At 48.4% G+C, this 13,103-nt stretch overlaps 1 protein-coding gene across 1 annotated transcript in view; it reads left to right on the forward strand.

The window, feature by feature from the left end:
• Nucleotides 1-13,103, forward strand: part of NPHS2 (NPHS2 stomatin family member, podocin) — a 54,057-nt gene that overhangs the window by 40,224 nt on the left and 730 nt on the right. The window contains exons 5-6 of the mRNA XM_063941493.1: nt 1,189-1,392; nt 3,112-3,167. Of these exons, the coding sequence (XP_063797563.1) occupies nt 1,189-1,392; nt 3,112-3,167 (260 nt within the window). The remainder of the gene's footprint in view (nt 1-1,188; nt 1,393-3,111; nt 3,168-13,103) is intronic.

The raw sequence follows: 13,103 nt of genomic DNA on the forward strand, positions 1-13,103 counted from the left end.
GGCGGCTTAGCGTGTGCAAAGCTGCTAAAAGCAGCTTGCGAGCAAACAACTCGGAATGAGGGCCATTGTGCACTGGAACCCCCACCCACCCACGGGAATTAAACAAAATAAAAATCATAACTTACACCTCCTGCCATCTCCTCACTTGCTTCCATATAGTGAATGGCTGTCAGTGCTCTGATAGGTGGATTTCTCCAGCCATCCACCAATCAGCATGCTGACCGTCATTCAATGTATAATGTTGGCCAAGATTACGGGTTTACCCACCACTTCATGGTAACCTCATAGTCAGGTAAGTCCCTAACATTCTAAGGGATCAAGTCTAGGGCCTGGGGCACCCCCAAAACAGCCCAGTGTATTTATATGTACACACAAAGGTTTGAGACCCATTCAGCCTAGGTTAGTACCCCTCCGCCGCCTGTCACTGATTGATCTTAAGTAAGGAACCTAGCATTTTCTGATTGCACATTTAAAAGAAGACACAATGAAGGTAAGACCTAAAAATGTATATAATATGTCAGTTGTGGGGTGAGTTTTGAGGCGTGGGTCCCCCTGAATTGCTTTGGTTGGGCTGCTTCAGGGCATCAGAAAAAATAATATATAATATAATACTTACTTTAGCACTCTCTAACCCCTGTAACACTAACCCATGCAATATCTGCTCTTATCTATCCAAATTTCTCACACACTTCAATTTCCTCACTGGTGTGATGCCTTGGGGTGTTTCTGTCTGGGCTGTTTTAGGGGGTGTCCCATGCCCTAGACTTGAACCCTTAGAATTTTAGGGACTTACACCCTAGACTTGAACCCTTAGAATGTTAGGGACTTAACCGACTATGAGGTTACCGTGAAGTAGCGGGTAAGCCCGTAATCTTGGCCATTATGCGAAAAGCCTCATATTGCAAAATTTATTGAAATGAGTAATGTCTGAATAGTGCACCTGCACTTGTTCTCTTTGTGTGTCGCACTACAGGTCTCAGCAAGGTAGCACCTCTCATTACTAGCAATTAGGGTGTGCAGTCAGATGCCCCCCGGACCAGCCTGTCTCTGCAAAAGACCCCTAGACTCGTGAGGCCCTGGGCAGTTGCCCAGTGTGCCCATATGTTAAGATGGCCCTACATGCAGCCATCTTTATCTGACTCATCATTACCTGCGTTATACTGTACCTCCTCTCCTTTCTTTTGCTAGATTGTGACCAAAGACCTAGTTACCCTGGAGATTGATGCAGTTTGTTACTATCGCCTAGAAAATGCTTCTCTGTTTTTGACCAGCGTGAGCAATATATCCAGTGCCCTGCAGCTATTGGTTCAGAGTACAACAAAGCGCATTTTGGCCCACAAAGCTTTCTTAGATATATTGTTGGAGAGAAAGAGCATCGGGGAAGAAGTGAAGGTCAGGATTACAATAAGAATATTAGACAACGTTTATCATTTATTGTATTTCACAGCCTTGATTTTTACATCACTGTATGTGAATGGCATTGAACACAAGAGTAGTTATGGTGACTGTAGAGGGTATGGCAGTATGGGAACCAGAGGAGAGGGGGTCTGGCAATACCGGATCGTGCCCATCTCCAAGGCTCTTGCTCCCCCATTGTAAACTGAAAAGAACTGGGCCAAGGCCTTTTCTGAGTATGTGCCAATCAGGGTGGCTATGCTCCTATGAATCCCCCGCTTAGAACACATGAGAGCAAACAGGAGGGCCAAATAGATGAGAACATCATTACTGGCAACATATCCAAATTTTGCCCTGGGGATTAGCCTGTCCCTGGTTATAGTTTAAGGGGTATATTCAATTAGGATCGGATCCATTCCGACATGCATTTGTTGGAATGGATCCGACAACCCCTATTCAATCCCATCTCAATTCGACTTAAAAAAAAAAAAGTCAAATTGAGATGAGATCTGTGAGCGGAGGGGAGGGAGGAGACCAGCGGGGAGAGCCGCGGGCAGACGGAGGAGAGCAGCGCTACAGCAGCGCTGCAGAAGGATGTCTCACAGCCGCCAGAGCTCACGGCAGTGTCCACCCGGCTCCAGCAAGCGTGACCTCACTTGCTGGAGCCGGGTGGACGCTGCCGTGAGCGGCGCGGCTGTGACACATCCTGCTGTAGCGCTGCTCTCCCCTGTCTGCCCGCGGCTCTCTCCGTCTCCCCACGGCTCTCCTCCTCTAAGGTCCTTCATCTCAGTCCGACATTTTTTTTATGTCGGACTGAGATGCTCGGAAACAGGGCCAAATCCTGTCGAATTTGGCCCCGTTTCCCTCCAAAGTACGTGAATCGGCAGCTATACTGCCGTCTCACGTACTATTCGACAAGTTGAATTCCCCGACTTGTAGAATAACAATAGCTGGGATTGAATAGATCGAATCAAGTTTCGACCTTAAAAAGTCGAAAACTGCCATCTTTTCGACAGACGGCAGCTTTCGACCCTAATTGAATATACCCCTAAATCTTTCACCAGCAGTTTTCAGATAATAGTTCAACTATTATAATACAGTAGCTTTATTTGTAGCTTTAATTGCAACTCAGTTATGAAAATCCTGCATATAACTAAAATGAATTGTATTGTTGTTATTATTATTATTATTATTATTATTATTACAGGTTGAGTATCCCTTATCCAAAACGCTTGGGACCAGAGGTATTTTGGATATGGGATTTTTCCGTATTTTGGAATAATTGCATACCATAATGAGATATCATGGCGATGGGACCCAAGTCTAAGCACAGAATGTATTTATGTTTCATATACACCTTATACACACAGCCTGAATGTCATTTTAGCCAATATTTTTAATAACTTTGTGTATGAAACAAGGTTTGTGTACATTGAGCCATCAAAAAACAAAAGTTTCACTATCTCACTCTCACTCAAAAAAGTCCGTATTTCGGAATATTCCGTATTTCGGATATTTGGATATGGGATACTCAACCTGTATTATTATTTTTACCATAGTTTTTAAATTGGAGGCCTACTGTAAATCAATTGATGATCTTGGACTAGTACCTACTGACTTTTATAGTAATAGAAGAACAAACATAAGGCATTCTTTAACATCTGGTGTACATTGGTGATGAATGTACCTTTTCACAGGTGCATTACCTTTTCACAGGTAGCACTGGATGCTGCGACATGTCACTGGGGGATCAAGGTGGAAAGAACAGAAATGTAGGTATGAAAACCAACAAGAGAAACTCCACAGGATGAAATAGTCTCTTTTTTAGGTAGCTAATACTAAGTTGAATGTTCATGTTTAACTAATTTTGATAATGTGTCCATCATCGTTTAAGAGATGTGGTCCATTTGTATATCGAAGGTAATTGAATAGTGATGCCACTAGCAGTTACCCATGCAGTGACGGAACTTGTGATTGGCAGGCCCAGATGCAAAAATATAATTTGGGTTCCCTCCTCAACCCCAACTCAAGTTCACAATATGCCACATGGCAGCGAGAGGCAGAGGTTGACATAGAGAGGCAGAGGGTGACAATGGAAGGCAAGAGGAGGCAGAGGGTGACAGCGGTAGACATGGAGAGGAAGAGGGTGATGGGAAGGGTGACAGGGAGAGACAGCGGGTGACAAAGGTACAAGCACAACGTGCCAGTTACACAGGTTGTAAGCTGCCTTTAATTCACAGACAGCAGTGATTCAGAAAAAATGTACAGCTGCCTGTTAATTAGAGGCAGTGTGTGACTGTGATCATCAGCACTGATAGGTGGCAGAACTCCTCTATCAGTCCGGCACACACAAGGTCAGCTCTAATAATAATTTATATACTGTATACCATACAAAATAAATATATACACACACACACACACACACACACACACACACACACACACACTCTCCCTCAACTTACCTATCACAGACTGGCCGGAGCTGTAGCAGCCTGGTACCGTGTAGCTCCGTCCCCTTTTCATGACGAGATCTGGCACTGTCACAGGAGAGGGGAGAGTACACTGCAAGCTGCTACTGAAAAGTCTCTGCCAAAATAGCTGCTGCCTCAGAGGAGACAGTTATTAAAGATACTAGCGGAGCCACCTCTAGTATCTTTAATAACTGTCTCCTCTGAGGCGGCGGCCATTTTGGGGGGGACGTTTACAATAGAAGCTCGCAGCGTCCTCTCCTCCTCTTTTGACAGTGCGAGAACTCGGTAAGGAAAAGTGGGCGGAGCATCGCACCGGTGGACGGCGGCATGAGCGGCCCGGGCCCTTTCCTCCTGTCAGAGAGGCCGGGCCCAGGACATCTGTGCCTGCAGCACCACCCCACCCCCCCCCACCCCGATGGCGGGCGTGCCTGTTAGTCCTCAGGGGCCTCGAGGCAATGCACCTGCTGCACCAATGGTAGTTCTGCCCCTGTACCCATGAGGAGAGGGTCTGCATGTAGACTCTGGGTGGGCCCCCTCCTCTCTGGCATAGAGTAGACTGTGGCTTTGTGCCAGAGTCTACTGTGCATGTGCAGGTCTCCGGGAACACCCACACTTTGTAACCTGGGGGACATCTCTATTGCGCATGCGCAAATCATCTCCGCCGCAGGACTCCGGGGGGTAAGTATAATTATATGGGTGCGCGGTGTGCCCCAAAGACCCATGTGCACCGCACATTTTTCACCCATTGTTCAGATTGCCAAAGACCCCAGAGGCAGTTCTCATTATTGTTATTGGTTCTTGATACCACAATAACTGCTGCATAGTGGGGGTCATTCCGACCCGATCGCACGCTGCGCTTCTAGGCAGCCGTGCGATTGGGTCTGAACTGCGCATATGTGGTGGCCACATTGCACAGGCGCATCGTTGCCTGGCGACGGCAGCGACGCCACAAGCTAAAAAAGTGGTCTCGACGGCAACCGCAAGAAGATTGACAGGAGGAATGCGGATCCGAGTGGCAACTCACCGTTTTCGGGGAGTGGTGAGTCCAACGCAGGTGTGTCCAGGCATTTGGAGGGCGAATGTCTGACGTCAATGCCGGGACCTGCATCGCTGGATCGATCGCACAGGGTAAGTAACTCTTACCCTGGTCTTCTTTTACAGGAAACTTTTTTTACATAGCAGGGCTGCACAAGCGTTCGCAGCCCTGCTATGCAGAAATACACTCCCCATAGGCGGCGTCTAGTTGATTGCACGGGCAGCAAAAAGTTGCTACGTGTGATCAACTCGGAATGACCCCCATTGTCTAATAAAATGCTCTGGATTTTGCTGTGCATTTTTTGCACTTGGGTAAACCCTAATACAGGCCTGGCCAACCTGTGGCTCTCCAGCTGTTGTAAAACTAAAGGTCCCATCATGCCTTGCCACAGTTATGCTGTTAGGGAATGCTAAAACTGTGGCAGGGCATGCTGGGATGTGTAGTTTGACAACATCTGGAGAGCCACAGGTTGGCCAGGCCTGCCCTAATAGTTATGTCGATAGGGTCTTCCTACAAAAGTGAGATAGGTCTGGTTCTCAAACTCGGTTCTCAGGACTCCAAACAGTTCATGTTCTCCAGGTCAACTGGCAGGTGCATTGTGTATCACCAACTGTCAGATTTAAAAAATCCACAGGTAACCTGGAAACGTGGGGTCCTGAAGAGGGGGCTCCTGAAGACTGAGTTTGAGAATCAGTGGTTTGTGCTCTCTCTAACTGCACCCTGTTATGTTCCAGATTTAACAGTTTACTCATACTATAGTACAGTGGTTCCCAAACTGTGTGCCTAGGTACCCTGAGGTGCCGTGAGGCTCTTGCAGAGGGTTGGTGGTCCAGGATAAAATCAAATTATTTATGGTCAAAGTAACAGGCAAAACAAGTACTGGTAGCTGCCAATCATAAAACATGTGGACAATCAGAAGCACAACTGTACACCACCACATAACTGACCTGAGGATGACAAGTAGCACAATTTACTTCAGTTCATGTTTTTCTAAATTTATCAATAAGAAACTTTTGGCTTAGGGGTGTCATGAAAAAAAATGTTGATATGCTAAGGTGCAGTGATTCAAGAAAGTTTGTGAACCACTACTATAGTAGTTTTTTTTGTATATTGGCTAACATGTATACATTATAGGCTGGATTTAGAGTTGCACGGCATGCTAATTTTCATGCTAACGACCAAAGTTTTTTTTTTCCTGCACAGTCATTTGAGCCGCCTCGTGCATATGTCCCTATATAGGCCCTCATTCCGAGTTGTTCGCTCGCTAGCTGCTTTTAGCAGCATTGCACACGCTAAGCCGCCGCCTACTGGGAGTGAATCTTAGCTTAGCAGAATTGCGAACGAAAGATTAGCAGAATTGCGAACAGAAATTTCTTAGCAGTTTCTGAGTAGCTCGAGACTTACTCCTACACTGCGATCAGTTCAGTCAGTTTCGTTCCTGTTTTGATGTCACAAACACACCCTGCGTTCGCCCAGACACTCCCCCGTTTCTCCAGCCACTACCGCGTTTTTCCCAGAAACGCCAGCGTTTTTCCGCACACTCCCATAAAACGGCCAGTTTCCGCCCAGAAACACCCACTTTCTGTCAATCACACTACGATCACCAGAACGATGAAAAAAATAAGAATTTACTCACCGGTAATTCTATTTCTCGTAGTCCGTAGTGGATGCTGGGAACTCCGTAAGGACCATGGGGAATAGCGGGCTCCGAAGGAGGCTGGGCACTCTAGAAAGATTTATGACTACCTGGTGTGCACTGGCTCTTCCCACTATGACCCTCCTCCAAGCCTCAGTTAGGACACTGTGCCCGGACGAGCTGACATAATAAGGAAGGATTTTGAATCCCGGGTAAGACTCATACCAGACACACCAATCACACCGTACAACTCGTGATACTATATCCAGTTTGACAGTATGAAAACAACTGAGCCTCTCAACAGAAGGCTCAACAATAACCCTTTAGTTAGCAATAACTATTTACAAGTATTGCAAACAATCCGCACTTGGGATGGGCGCCCAGCATCCACTACGGACTACGAGAAATAGAATTACCGGTGAGTAAATTCTTATTTTCTCTGACGTCCTAGTGGATGCTGGGAACTCCGTAAGGACCATGGGGATTATACCAAAGCTCCCAAACGGGCGGGAGAGTGCGGATGACTCTGCAGCACCGAATGAGAGAACTCCAGGTCCTCCTCAGCCAGGGTATCAAATTTGTAGAATTTTGCAAACGTGTTTGCCCCTGACCAAGTAGCTGCTCGGCAAAGTTGTAAAGCCGAGACCCCTCGGGCAGCCGCCCAAGATGAGCCCACCTTCCTTGTGGAATGGGCATTTACAGATTTTGGCTGTGGCAGGCCTGCCACAGAATGTGCAAGCTGAATTGTACTACAAATCCAGCGAGCAATAGTCTGCTTAGAAGCAGGAGCACCCAGCTTGTTGGGTGCATACAGGATAAACAGCGAGTCAGATTTTCTGACTCCAGCCGTCCTGGAAACATATATTTTCAGGGCCCTGACAACGTCTAGCAACTTGGAGTCCTCCAAATCCCTAGTGGCCGCAGGCACCACAATAGGCTGGTTCAGGTGAAACGCTGACACCACCTTAGGGAGAAACTGGGGACGATTCCTCAATTCTGCCCTATCCATATGGAAAATCAGATAAGGGCTTTTACATGATAAAGCCGCCAATTCTGACACTCGCCTGGCTGAAGCCAAGGCCAATAACATGACCACTTTCCACGTGAGATATTTTAGATCCACGGTTTTTAGTGGCTCAAACCAATGTGATTTTAAGAAACTCAACACCACGTTGAGATCCCAAGGTGCCACAGGAGGCACAAACAGGGGCTGAATATGCAGCACTCCTTTCACAAATGTCTGAACTTCAGGTACTGAAGCTAGTTCTTTTTGAAAGAAAATCGACAGAGCCGAGATCTGTACTTTAATGGAGCCTAGTTTTAGGCCCATATCCACTCCTGCTTGCAGGAAATGCAGAAATCGACCTAGTTGAAATTCCTCTGTTGGGGCCTTTTTGGCCTCGCACCATGCAACATATTTCCGCCATATGCGGTGATAATGATTTGCCGTAACATCTTTCCTGGCTTTAATAAGCGTAGGAATTACTTCTTCCGGAATACCCTTTTCCTTCAGGATCCGGCGTTCAACCGCCATGCCGTCAAACGCAGCCGCGGTAAGTCTTGGAACAGACAGGGCCCCTGCTGTAGCAGGTCCTGTCTGAGCGGCAGAGGCCACGGGTCCTCTGAGATCATCTCTTGAAGTTCCGGGTACCACGCTCGTCTTGGCCAATCCGGAACCACGAGAATTGTGTTTACTCCTCGTTTTCTTATTATTTCTCAATACCTTTGGTATGAGAGGCAGAGGAGGGAACACATAAACCGACTGGTACACCCACGGTGTCACTAGAGCGTCCACAGCTATCGCCTGAGGGTCCCTTGACCTGGCGCAATATCTTTTTAACTTTTTGTTGAGGCGGGACGCCATCATGTCCACCTGTGGTTTTTCCCAACGGTTTACCAGCATCTGGAAGACTTCTGGATGAAGTCCCCACTCTCCCGGGTGGAGGTCGTGTCTGCTGAGGAAGTCTGCTTCCCAGTTGTCCACTCCCAGAATGAACACTGCTGACAGTGCTAGTACATGATTCTCCGCCCATCGGAGAATTCTTGTGGCTTCTGCCATTGCCATCCTGCTTCTTGTGCCTCCCTGTCGATTTACATGGGCGACTGCCGTGATGTTGTCTGACTGGATCAGCACCGGCTGGTGTAGGAGCAGGGATTTTGCTTGACTTAGGGCATTGTAAATGGCCCTTAGTTCCAGAATATTTATGTGAAGGGAAGTCTCCTGACTCGACCATAGTCCTTGGAAGTTTCTTCCCCGTGTGACTGCCCCCCCAGCCTCGAAGGCTGGCATCCGTGGTCACCAGGACCCAGTCCTGTATGCCGAACCTCCGGCCCTCTAGAAGATGGGCACTCTGCAGCCACCACAGTAGAGACACCCTGGTTCTTGGAGACAGGGTTATTGAGCGATGCATCTGAAGATGCGATCCGGACCATTTGTCCAATAGGTCCCACTGAAAGATTCTGGCATGGAACCTGCCGAAGGGAATTGCTTCGTAAGAAGCTACCATCTTTCCCAGGACCCGCGTGCAGTGATGCACCGATACCTGTTTTGGTTTCAGGAGGTCTCTGACTAGAGATGACAACTCCCTGGCTTTCTCCTCCGGAAGAAACACTTTTTTCTGGACTGTATCCAGAATCATACCCAGGAACAGTAGCCGTGTCGTCGGAACCAGCTGTGACTTTGGGATATTCAGAATCCAGCCGTGCTGGTGCAGCACTTCCTGAGATAGTGCTACTCCCACCAACAACTGTTCCTTGGATCTCGCCTTTATTAGGAGATCGTCCAAGTACGGGATAATTAAAACTCCCTTTTTTCGAAGGAGTATCATCATTTCCGCCATAACCTTGGTAAATACCCTCGGTGCCGTGGACAGTCCAAACGGCAGCGTCTGGAATTGGTAATGGCAATCCTGTACCACAAATCTGAGGTACTCCTGGTGAGGATGGTAAATGAGGACATGCAAGTAAGCATCCTTGATGTCCAGGGATACCATGTAATCCTCCTCGTCCAGGCTTGCAATAACCGCCCTGAGCGATTCCATCTTGAACTTGAATTTTTTTATGTATGTGTTCAAGGATTTCAAATTTAAAATGGGTCTCACCGAACCGTCCGGTTTCGGCACCACAAATAGTGTGGAATAGTAACCCCGGCCTTGTTGAAGTAGGGGTACCTTGATTATCACCTGCTGGGAATACAGCTTGTGAATTGCCGCTAGCACCGCCTCCCTGTCTGAGGGAGCAATCGGCAAGGCAGATTTTAGGAACCGGTGGGGTGGAGATGCCTCGAATTCCAGTTTGTACCCCTGAGATACTATTTGAAGGATCCAGGGATCCACCTGTGAGCGAGCCCACTGATCGCTGAAATTCTTGAGGCGGCCCCCCACCGTACCTGGCTCCGCCTGTGGAGCCCCACCGTCATGCGGCGGACTTGGAAGAAGAAGCGGGGGAGGACTTTTGCTCCTGGGAACCTGCTGTTTGTTGCAGCCTTTTTCCCCTACCTCTGCCTCTGGACAGAAAAGACCCGCCTTTTCCACGCTTGTTTTTCTGGGTCCGAAAGGACTGAACCTGATAAAACGGCGCCTTCTTAGGCTGTGAGGGGACATGGGGTAAAAATGCTGACTTCCCAGACGTTGCTGTGGAAACTAGGTCCGAGAGACCATCCCCAAATAATTCCTCACCCTTATAAGGCAAAACTTCCATGTGCCTTTTAGAATCTGCATCTCCTGTCCACTGGCGAGTCCATAAGCCTCTCCTAGCAGAAATGGACAATGCACTTACTTTAGATGCCAGCCGGCAGATTTCCCTCTGTGCATCTCTCATATATAAGACTGAGTCTTTGATATGGTCTATGGTTAGCAGGATCGTGTCTCTGTCTAGTGTGTCAATATTTTCTGACAGTTTATCTGACCACGCGGCGGCAGCACTGCACATCCATGCTGACGCAATAGCTGGTCTAAGTATAATGCCTGAGTGTGTATATACAGACTTCAGGATCGCCTCCTGCTTTCTATCAGCAGGTTCCTTGAGGGCGGCCGTATCCGGAGACGGTAGTGCCACCTTTTTAGACAAACGTGTGAGCGCTTTATCCACCCTAGGAGGTATTTCCCAACGTGACCTATCCTCTGGCGGGAAAGGGAACGCCATTAGTACCTTCTTAGGAATTACCAATTTTTTATCAGGGAAAGCCCACGCTTCTTCACACACTTCATTTAATTCATCTGATGGGGGAAAAACTACGGGTAGTTTTTTCTCCCCAAACATAATACCCTTTTTAGTGGTACCTGTAGTTATATCAGAAATGTGTAACACCTCTTTCATTGCCTCAATCATGCAGTGAATGGCCTTAGTGGGCATCAGGTTAGACTCATCGTCGTCGACACTGGTGTCAGTATCAGTGTCGACATCTGGGTCTGCGGTCTGAGGTAGCGGGCGTTTCAGAGCCCCTGATGACCTTTGAGACGCCTGGACAGGCACGAGCTGAGAAGTCGGCTGTCCCACATTTGGCATGTCGTCAAATTTCTTATGTAAGGAGTCTATACGTGCACTCATTTCTTTCCATAAGCTCATCCACTCAGGTGTCTGCCCCGCAGGGGGTGACATCCCTTCTAAAGGCATCTGCTCCGTCTCCACATCATTATCCTCATCAAACATGTCGACACAGCCGTATCGACACACCGCACACACACAGGGAATGCTCCAACAGAGGACAGGACCCACAAAAGCCCTTTGGGGGGACAGAGTGAGAGTATGCCAGCACACACCAGAGCGCTATATAATGCAGGGACTAACTGAGTTATGTCCCCTATAGCTGCTTTTTCTATATAAATGTATACTGCGCCTAAATTTAGTGCCCCCCCTCTCTTTTTTACCCTTTTCTGTAGTGTAGACTGCAGGGGAGAGCCAGGGAGCTACCTTCCAGCGGAGCTGTGAGGGAAAAATGGCGCCAGTGTGCTGAAGGAGATAGCTCCGCCCCTTTTCCGCTGACTATTCTCCCGCTTTTTCCTATATTCTGGCAGGGGTATTTTCCACATATATAGCCTCTGGGGCTATATATTGTGGTATTTTTGCCAGCCAAGGTGTTATTATTGCTTCTCAGGGCGCCCCCCCCCCCAGCGCCCTGCACCCTCAGTGACCGGAGTGTGAAGTGTGTGTGAGGAGCAATGGCGCACAGCTGCAGTGCTGTGCGCTACCTTGGTGAAGACTGATGTCTTCTGCCGCCGATTTTCCGGACCTCTTCTTGCTTCTGGCTCTGTAAGGGGGACGGCGGCGCGGCTCCGGGACCGAACACCAAGGCTGGGCCTGCGGTCGATCCCTCTGGAGCTAATGGTGTCCAGTAGCCTAAGAAGCCCAAGCTGGCTGCAAGCAGGCAGGTTCGCTTCTTCTCCCCTTAGTCCCTCGCTGCAGTGAGCCTGTTGCCAGCAGGTCTCACTGAAAATAAAAAACCTAAATCTATACTTTCTTTCTAAAGGCTCAGGAGAGCCCCTAGTGTGCATCCAACCTCGGCCGGGCACAAAATCTAACTGAGGCTTGGAGGAGGGTCATAGTGGGAGGAGCCAGTGCACACCAGGTAGTCATAAATCTTTCTAGAGTGCCCAGCCTCCTTCGGAGCCCGCTATTCCCCATGGTCCTTACGGAGTTCCCAGCATCCACTAGGACGTCAGAGAAACTTTGTTAGGCCGTGAGTAAAATAACAAACTTTTCTGCTAATTTACTTGGCGCAGGCGCACTGCGTACATAGCGCATACGCAGTTTGCGACTAATCGCTCCGTAGCAAAAAAAAATAACGAGCGAACAACTCGTAATGACCCCCATTGTTTGTACAGAGTTACAGATTTAGTGGGTGATTCAGACCTGATAGCTGGTCTGCTAACTTTGCTGTCCTGCGTTTAGATAGTCGCCGTATCCAGGGGGAATAGAAATTCACCGTGCAAGAGTGCGATCCCATGTGTACGCTGAGCTGCAAAAATCCACTTTGTGCAGTCTCTGCGCAGCCCAGGACTTACTCCTACAGTGTGATCATAACAGGCTGATCGGGGCCGGAGCTGATGCCAGACACCTTCCCTGAAAACACTTGGGCACACCTGCGTTTATTCCGGACACTCCCAATAAACGGTCAGTTACCACCCACAAACGGCTTCCTCCTGTCATTCACCCTGTGAACGCCCGTGCAATCGGATTTTTCGCAGCATCCCGTTGCTGACAGGCGATGCCCTTTGCTGCTCTCCGTCGCGTGTGCACATTGTGGTGCATGTGCATGCGCAGTTAATAACTAATCGCCAGCTGTGCGAAAATGCACAGCAACGATCCGGTCCTTAGACCCACAGTAGCAGAAATGTGAAGGGTGTTCTTCCTGCACGGTGACTGTGAGGTAACGGGATGGCTAAAAAGACGCACAGAGGTGTTGCATCTTATGGGAGTGTCTCAGGTGTGTCAGGTATCTCCGAAAGCAGTTTGCGTAATAATTTGCTGAAACGCTCACAAAGGAGGCCATGGAGAAACTACACCTGCCACAGGGTTGCTACAAGTTTTAATGGTGTGCTTAGACATGCCAAGCATTATTTCACCA

Source organism: Pseudophryne corroboree, chromosome 9 (genome assembly GCF_028390025.1).
Source record: "Pseudophryne corroboree isolate aPseCor3 chromosome 9, aPseCor3.hap2, whole genome shotgun sequence".
Taxonomy (NCBI): domain Eukaryota; kingdom Metazoa; phylum Chordata; class Amphibia; order Anura; family Myobatrachidae; genus Pseudophryne; species Pseudophryne corroboree.